The 9,103-nt window shown below is 37.2% G+C and overlaps 2 protein-coding genes across 3 annotated transcripts; one reads left to right on the forward strand and one right to left on the reverse strand.

Moving 5' to 3' along the window:
- Positions 1-261: 261 nt before the first annotated feature.
- On the reverse strand, positions 262-2,933 carry LOC130742454 (uncharacterized). Of its 2 annotated transcripts, none has more exons than XM_057594560.1 (2): positions 2,498-2,933; positions 262-1,663 (listed from the first exon to the last, which is right to left on the reverse strand). In XM_057594560.1, exon 2 carries the CDS (start codon positions 1,224-1,226, stop codon positions 525-527), a length of 702 nt encoding a protein of 233 aa, XP_057450543.1. In that variant the 5' UTR covers positions 1,227-1,663; positions 2,498-2,933; the 3' UTR covers positions 262-524. The 2 variants fall into 2 exon arrangements, with proteins under 2 accessions (XP_057450543.1, XP_057450544.1); XM_057594561.1 differs by lacking the exon at positions 2,498-2,933 and adding an exon at positions 2,058-2,194.
- Positions 2,934-6,281: 3,348 nt separating this feature from the next.
- LOC130743605 (CBL-interacting serine/threonine-protein kinase 14-like) lies at positions 6,282-9,103 on the forward strand. Its single transcript, XM_057595845.1, has 2 exons — positions 6,282-6,310; positions 7,801-9,103. The coding sequence occupies exons 1-2, from the start codon at positions 6,282-6,284 to the stop codon at positions 9,101-9,103; spliced, it is 1,332 nt and encodes a 443-aa protein (XP_057451828.1).

Raw genomic sequence — 9,103 nt, forward strand, 5'->3', positions numbered from 1 at the left:
TACTGCAATATATGCAGTCATCGAGAAATAAATTAGTAAAAATTGGATGAAATCAGTGGTTTAATGATTATGGAGTTTTTTCATCAATTATTTAACTCAGCGAGTTAATATAATGTGTAGAAAATATTTGTGAGTGACATTTTATAACCTAATGAATATATTTTTACGATGAGATTACTTTGAAAAAAGAGTATGGAGATACGAGATAATAGATGAAATTTGGGAAAAAGAAAGAAATCACAAGAGAATTAAAAAGTTGAATCCATATTTAAAGAAAAATTATCAAAAAAATACAAAAAAGATGATAAGGTAAAACTTGCAGAGAAGACAGCTACATAAAAATCATAGACTAATACAATCTTACAGCTCATGTGAGGGATGAGCTTCTCCAACAACATGCAACCAGACTAAAACAAATGAGGCTCATCTTAATTACTGCTAGTCATGCCACATATAAAAGGGAACTAGGTGACAATAATTAAAAATTCTTGTCATCTCCATCTGAATAATTCATTTCCTTCAGATTAATTTGTGGGTCTCCACATTGTTGATGGATGACATTTGCAGTTACACTCAAATACATACCTAGGCAACAGCCAAATGGGAGGATTGATGGGATAATCATGAATTGGCTCCCTAAATATAATCCCCTCTTCAAGTGAAAATAATCCAAATTCAGAGTCAACATTGCCTCCCTGGTGTCCAATGAAGTATATGCGGTTTCCTCGAAGCCCCGGACAATCTTTAGCTGAAAGAGATTCATAAAACAAGCCACTGAAAAACAAAGCTTGGTCTTCCAAGCTTTCCACATTGACGAGCAGGTGGGGTGAGTCGCCACTAATTCTTTCCTGTACCTTGAAAATGTCAAAGCCAATTGTTGGGTGAATAAGGGCTCCATAATCATAATTCCTCTTAACAACCAAAAGACTTCCCTTAGACTCCACCAAATACACGTCAAATATATCTGATCGACGACTCACTGTTGGGAAGGTCACGCATATAGTATCCAGCAAAATGAGTTTTTGCTGGTCATTATCAACTCGAAATATGTCAATCTTGTCACAATTTAGGTTAATGGCATAAAGTTTGCCATTGTGAAATGTCACATTAAGATATTTTCCATTACTTCTGCATTCCTTCCATTCTTGGTCTCCTATGCTGCACCAGGTCAAGTTCCAACCACAAGTGATACCTGCGATTACTATAGGATTCAACTTGGCACACATTAAGATTGTGAAAACCGAAGGGGTTAGTTTGATTCCTGCAGGCTTTCCGGACCAAGAAGGAAGATCAATTCGAAGTTTGGAAAAGAGGTTCAAAATAAATAGTTCATCATTAGATCGAATGACCAGCCAACCCTTGCAAGATCCAATAATGAAGGTGTAATTCGAGGAAGTTAATGGTTTGGCGACATGGAAGTTTCTCTGGTGTGGTGCTGAATAACGTATATTGTGTACTTGCTTGGTCTTTGATAAATATCCAGGGGAACTCTGGGCTCCAAATGTTGGCCTTGTTGGAGGTAGATAAATGCCATGGTTTGCACACGGTGCTAACTACAGCTTGATGTGGAATTGTTAACCGCTTCCATATCTGCTCTAGGATCTCAGTTAGCATCTTTGACCAGTCTGGCCTTGTAAGCTTCTTCTCCCTATTTTCTTCCATCCTGCATATACATGACAATGAAATTCCATTTCCTTACTAGTGTTTAAATAATTAAATCAATGTGGAATGGGAAACCATTCAAATAATATTACATTAATTTCATGTATTTATAATTTATGAGGTAGGAAAACTAATCCTTGATTTGAATAGTAACGAACATATTCACAAGGAATATAATCCGTGTCTCACCTAGAGGAATGAAGATTTCTTATTGCATGAAACGAGACAATAAAGAAAATCTTTATTTCTTGTTTTTGCATACAGTAAGAAAAAGGCACAATTCATGTAGCATAAAACTCAAACAAAAATCATAGACTACATTACAAACGTGTAACAAATGAAAGTGAATTCGATCCTTGGAAAATAACAGGAGTATAGTTGTAACATACAAATACCATGACTTAGATGAGAAATTGCTGCATCCTAAAGAAAGAAGATAAGTTGGTGGAGAGAATTCTTACCCCCAAGAAACAAAAGTAATGGTATTGATGATATTTGTACCCAATACAAATAAAGAAAATAAATTTTGATTTTGTATTAATTTTTTTTAATGAATGTAACTTAATAGGTCTTTTGTATCATATAGTGTCTAAGAGACATTTCAACAAACATGTGAGATGTATTTACAAATGAAAGTTGATAAGGCCACAAAGGAATCCAAAAAATTGGATTCACGGATGATTAACAATTGAAACGATAGATGGCATATCATGACATATACAAAGCATGCCTAAAATGATATAAGATGCACGAAATTGAAAGTGGAAAAATCTATGTCTAGGTCTAGGGAAAGAAAAAAGCCATGAAAGAAAATAAAAGAAAGAGAAGAAGGAACCTGTTTAACAAATGGGTTGCTGGGAAGAATAAAATGGTTATCCTCGTGAGCAGGTTGATGGAATTCGTGCGCACAAGATGGTTACTTCACCAGGAACATGCACAAATATGAAAAAGAAGACATCGTCTAGAATTATAGTGCTGCACGAGAGGGTGGAGTGAAATAGTGACGAGTATGGGTGCATCTAGAGCTGTCAATTTGGCCCCAAACCCTAGGGTCAGCCCCAAGTCCCCTATCTTGGCCCTAACACACAAAGACTCACCATTAAGTGTGAGCTACTAAGCCCTAGCCCATTCAGGCCCACTAATGATGTGGGCCATATAGGACCAGCCCACACCTATTATTTTCAAAGTGACCAAAATTTTGACAAAAAATAGTTGACCGAAAAATCTTAACAAACGCTTAAATCGACCACGATCCTTAAAATTAGCTCTAAAACCTAAAATCGGTCCTAAACTCCAAAAATCAACACGAAATCGTTAAAAATTACTCCCTCCGTCCCTAATTATAAGCTAACATTGAGACTTTTTTTGTGTCACTAAATATAAGCTAACCTTGCAAAAGTTAATATTTCTTTCCATATTCACCCTTGCATTTATTGGTAGTGGAGCACCACCATTAGTAGTACAATGATGAAAAAGTGTTATCATAAATAGGGATAAACACAGAAAGTTGTACATTTTTTTTGAAAACCAATGCATCAATTAAGGCTTTCTTAATAAGTGTGATTTTTACAACTTTAGCTTATAATTAGGGACGGAGGGAGTAAAAGAGAAGAAGGAACCTATTTAACAAGTGGCTTGTTAGGAAGAACAAAATGGTAATCCTCGTGAGCGCAAGAGAAGGGGAAGAAGGAGATGCAGGGGGAAATTGCAGGATGACGCTTCTGTGCACACGAGATGGTTACATCACCAGGAACAAGCACACATGCTAATGGTACTGATGATATTTGTACCTGATATAATTGTAGGAAAAAAACTGATTTCATACTAAAAAGTGTCTATTAATGTAACTTAATACACCTTTTATATCATTAAATGTGAGATGCAATTACAAATTAATGCATATAAGGCGACAAACAAATCCACAAAATTGGCCTCATAGGTGATTAACAATTGAAACGATAGAGGGAATATCATAGCATATACAAGACATGCCTAAAATGACATATGCTGCACAAAATTTACAGTGGAAATATCTATTTCTAGTTCAAAGGAAAGAAAAAATCCATAAAAAAATTATAAGAAAGAGAAGAAGGAACCTATTTAACAAGTGGCTTGTTAGGAACAATGAAATAATGGTCCTCGTGAGCGCAAGAGAAGTGGAAGAAGGAGACGCGGTGAAAGATGCGGGATGACGCTCCTGTGTGCACGAGATGGTTACCTCACCAGAAACAGACACACATGTTAATGGTACTAATGATATTTGTACCTGATATAATTGGAAGAAAAAAAATCTGATTTCATATTAAAAAGTATCTATTAAAGCAACTTAATACACCGTTATAAAGTGTTTAAGAGACATTTAATCAAACATGTGAGATACATATACAAATGAAAACAGATAAGGCGAGAAAGGAACCCACAAAATTGGCTTCACAAATGGTTAACAATTGAAACGATAGAGGGCATATCATAGCATATACAAATCATGCCTAAAATGACATATGATGCACAAAATTGAAAGTAGAAAAATCTATGTCTAGTTCAAGGGAATGAAAAAAATCATAAAAAATTAAAAGAAAAAGAAGAAGGAATCTATGTCTAGGGTTTATGGTTAAGGTTAGGGTTAGGGTTAGGAAGAACAGAATGATGATCCCCATGAACGCAAGAGAAGAGGAAGAAGGAAACGTGAGGGAAGATGCAGTATGACACTTCTATGCGCACGAGATGGTTACATCACCAGGAATAAGCACATATGCTAATGGTACTGATGATATTTGTACTCGATATAGTTGAAGAAAAAAAATGATTTTGTATTAAAATGTTTCTATTAATGTAACTTAATGAACATTTGTATTATAAAGTGTCTAAGAGGCATTTCAGCAAACATGTGAGATGTGTTTACAAATGAAAGAAGATAAGACGAATATATGTATAATTTTAAAAATATTTGTGCATGTGTAGAAAGTATATGAAATGCTTAAAATGAGAGAGAATTGATGAAGAAGAGAAGAAGCCCTCTAGCCAACATTCTGAAGGGTTCTCGAATTCATGGAAACCTCCTCCATGGGCTGCACCCACCTTGTGATGGAATTACCCAGCCATTGTCGAATCTTATCGTTCTTTGTCTCGCCGCAGAAGAGCCTTCATCCTCACACCACCATGGATTGCTTCCTCTTAATGAGGTATAGAAAAGGGATTTAGATTTTTAAACTATGATTATAAATTATGATCATAGTAGATTTAATATAATATAATGTGCTTTTTATTTTAAAATATTTAAGAGAATATTATTAATGGTATTAAGTTAAATGGATTAATAAAGTGTATGACTTAAAATAAGAAGGAAGAAGTGTATAATACTTGCCGTGGGCGGACCCACATTAAGGCAGGAGCCACACCAGTTTTTATTTTTTATTTAAAAAAAAATTATATGCTTGACGAAGCATTACTAAAAAAAATATGACAGAAGAAAAACCCTCTCACGCACGCTTTTTCTGTGGTTGTGTAAGATTTTAGGTGAGCCATGTTGGTTTATGAGTTGAAACTTGTGTTATCCAATTCACAATCCTAGGCGTGTAAGATTTTATTCTGATTTGTGAGGCAATTGTATCTGTATTGAAACTTGTGTTCGTTGATTTTCTTCTATTTTTTTTTCTTGTATAGGCAGTTTTGTTTGAGTTTGGTTTTTGTGGGTAATATGTCGGTGTCAGCAAAACAGAATTGTTGCTCTGTTTTTTTGATTTTCACAGTTCTGTGCTTTCTTGTTGTAAGTGAGTTTGGAGTACACCTAGTACTCTCATTTTAATACATCTTACCTTAGTTGATAAAAAAAAACGAAGTCTCTCACAATTGTGTGTTGCTTTCATTTTATTCTCTTAGACCATTTAGAATGGTGGTGTTGAGAGGGGTGTTGAGTTTTGTTGAGATAGTGTAGAGGATCGTTGAGTTTTGTTGAAGATGATGTGGAGGAGAGAAGTGTTGAAAGAATTCAACATGTTGAAGCCTTGAAGGTGCTGTAATCGGAGCCACGTGTTGGCTTGCGTGTGGTCACTCTGATATATAATTTAGTTTATAATTTCTTTTATGTTTAGCAATTTCTATTATGGGAAGAGACTGTATTTAACTCAATAATTTATTATTTTATCTATTCATGAATAAAAAAGTGTGCAATAAGACAGTCTTAGAACGTTTTACCAAAAAATGAAAAGAGAAGAAGCAAATAACTCACATGTTCACACGTATACTGTGTGCTGCAGTGTAGAGAGGCGCACATGGATCCTCTCATGACTCTGTCTGTAGCAATATCCACTCAACCCAACACTGTACTTATCGACTACCTTACCTGTCTTCTCACCAAAGATTCCGTACTCACCTTTTCTTTCTATGCGACTATGCATGATCCTATCCGAGCATTATTTATATTGCTCACATACTGAAATTAATTGTCTTGTTATAAGCACCCACTCCATAAAAATATTAAGTAAGAAAATACAGAAAAATATAATCATTAATTTAATAATATAAGGATGCTCGTAGCTCATCGGGGTTTTCTTCTCAATGGATGATGATGATACTCTCTTAGTGGAGAGTATGACCATAAAACACAGGTTGTCACTATGATGGCTGAGACGGTTCAAGAAGGTTCAATGTGATTCTAATGTTCTAAGCTATAAACCTCCTTAATAATAGTGGTTTAGGCCCAATTCTATTTATAGTGCAGAGATTGCTTCAATCATTCAACTTCATTCAATTCTAGATTTGGAGGTTTTATTGATTCAAATTGTAACAAGGTGGAGGGAGGGGGGGGGGGATAAATTGGCTTAATTAGTTGGCTCATGGACCCTTTCTCCTACTGTTTTTACTAATCTCACTTCAGATAGGAGAATTCAACAATTTTTCTTTCTATTTTATTTATGTTTTGTATTTATTTCCTCAACACCAAAAAAAAGAATAATACAGCAGCACCAAAATAAGTATATACTACTTCCTTAGCATCTTCCAAGTTCCAATTAGTACATATTATTACGTCAAAAAATAATTTATACATATTATTATATCAATGAATAATTAATAACATTCTATGTTCTGACTTCCAGGGGCGGAGCTACAGGGGGTGCTTACTGTGGCTTAGTCACCCCCAAGCTCCAAGAATTTCATTCTTTTATACTATCAGGGTCTGTGATGAGACTCTGTTTTACTCCTTTGTTCCCTGTTTCTTTTTTCCTTCCGGTTTAGCCTTGTATCTCCTTCCCTTTCTTCTTTCTTTCTGTTTGTTAACTACCACGGGCCCTTGCCTTGTGGCTATTTTATTATAATTGATTGGCTTAACTAAAAGCTGTTTTTTTACATTCATTCACCCCTAGTACGTGTGGTTGGCTTCTCTCCGTTTCCTAGGCCCTGTTTCGCTCCTTTGTAGCTCTTGGTCCTATCTGTATCTTTTTTTTTATAACCTTTTGCATTAATAGGAAATGTTTTACATACCTATAACAAACAAATGTCTGATTACATTTTTAAAAAACTAATATTAAATATCTAAGTAGAGAAGTAATTAATAATAATTTGATTTTTATTTAATATGAATATTTATGCTACTAGACTTTCTGATAAAAGAGTTGATGATGTGACTTCATGAGATTCAAGATCGAATACTCAACTTTAAAATATAATTGGTGGATAAATATGCATTAATACTTAATTGATAGTTAGTTTTTTATGTTACAAGAGAAAAATAATTTTTTTTAAAACTAACAAGAGAAAAATAATTTTATAGCTAGTAAAAAGAATTATACTACAAAGTTTTTTTTTAATAAAAGACATTAAACATAACTTAAAAGTATTCTTTTTTTTTTGAAACTAGTATTCTTAATAGTAATATAAGTGAATGTCTTTCATTTCCTTTATCCACACACACATGACGCATTATTGGTGATGCTTAGCTTTTTTTTATGATATTCAATCTTAGCCCCCTAGAGATGAATTCCTGCCTCCGCCCCTGCTAACTTCTAAACATGAAAATGTTTAAATAGCCAGTACCTTGTAACTTGTAAGATACCCCTACAACTACTACTACACTTCCATTCTTCACTTCTCTTCTTCTCAATTCTCCCAAAACCAAAAACTGCGTTTCCATATAACCAGCTTATATAAAACGACGCCGTCGCGGAGCCATGCAGCAGGGTGCACAAAACGACACCGTCGAGTCACCTGGGGTGTCGTTTTATTCGGGAAATACCAGCTTCTCAACCTTCTCGGCGTAGGCGCGTCCGCGAAGGTGTACCACGCGCGTGACGTCACAACGAAGCAGAGCGTGGCGGTGAAAGTTGTAAACAAGCGCAACCAAAACGGTTACACGGCGCACATAGAGCGCGAAGTCTCTATCATGCGCCGGCTGCGCCACCCGCACACCGTCAAACTCTACGAGATCCTCGCCACGAAAACCAAGGTCTACTTCATCATGGAGTTCGTCGCTGGCGGGGAGCTCTTTGCCTTAGTCGACGCAGCCGGACGTCTCACGGAGGATCTCAGCCGGAGATACTTCCGGCAGCTCGTCTCCGCCGTGAGGTACTGCCACTCCCGCGGCGTCTTCCACCGCGATCTCAAGCTCGACAATCTCCTCATCGACGAGAACATGGACCTCAAGGTCTCTGACTTCGGGCTCAGCGCGACCGGAAACCCGACCAGGCCGGACATCATGCTCCACACCGTTTGCGGCACTCCGGCTTACGTCGCGCCGGAGATTCTCGCGAAGAAAGGATACGGCGGCGCCGGTGCCGATGTGTGGTCATCCGGCGTCGTTCTGTTCGTGCTCGCCGCCGGGTATTTGCCATTCAACGACTATAATATCACGATTCTGTACAGGAAAATCTACCGTGGCCATTTTCGGTTTCCAAAATGGATATCGAGTGATCTGAAGAATCTTCTATCGAGGTTGTTGGACACGAATCCCGAGACGAGGATCACTCTAGATGAAGTCATGGTGGACCCGTGGTTCATCCATGGTGGATATAGTGACCCGTTTGTGCGACCCTATGAGGTTGAAAGTGAGAACCGGGTCGGGTCAAAGACGGTTTTGAACGCGTTCGATTTGATATCGTTTTCATCCGGGTTTGACATGTCGGGTTTGGTATCCGACCCGGAGTATTCGGATCACACCGAGCGGTTCATCATTGCCCGAGAGATGTCGGAGAGGGTGATTAAGGAGGTGGAAGAGGCGGCGGAGAGGAAGAGAGTGACGGTGAGAAGGACGGAGGAGAATGGTGGCTGTGGAGGGGAGAAGATAGAGGGGTTAGATGGTAATTTTGTGATTTGGGTCGGGTTTTACCAGTTAATAACGGATGGGTTGGTTGTGGTTGAGGTAATGAGAAGAGAGACTAGAGTAGGAAGTAGTGCACTTTTCTGGAAAGATGTATTGAGACCCAAGCTTGTTTGCCTTAGCTCATAA

Source organism: Lotus japonicus, chromosome 3, assembly GCF_012489685.1.
Source record: "Lotus japonicus ecotype B-129 chromosome 3, LjGifu_v1.2".
NCBI lineage: Eukaryota > Viridiplantae > Streptophyta > Magnoliopsida > Fabales > Fabaceae > Lotus > Lotus japonicus.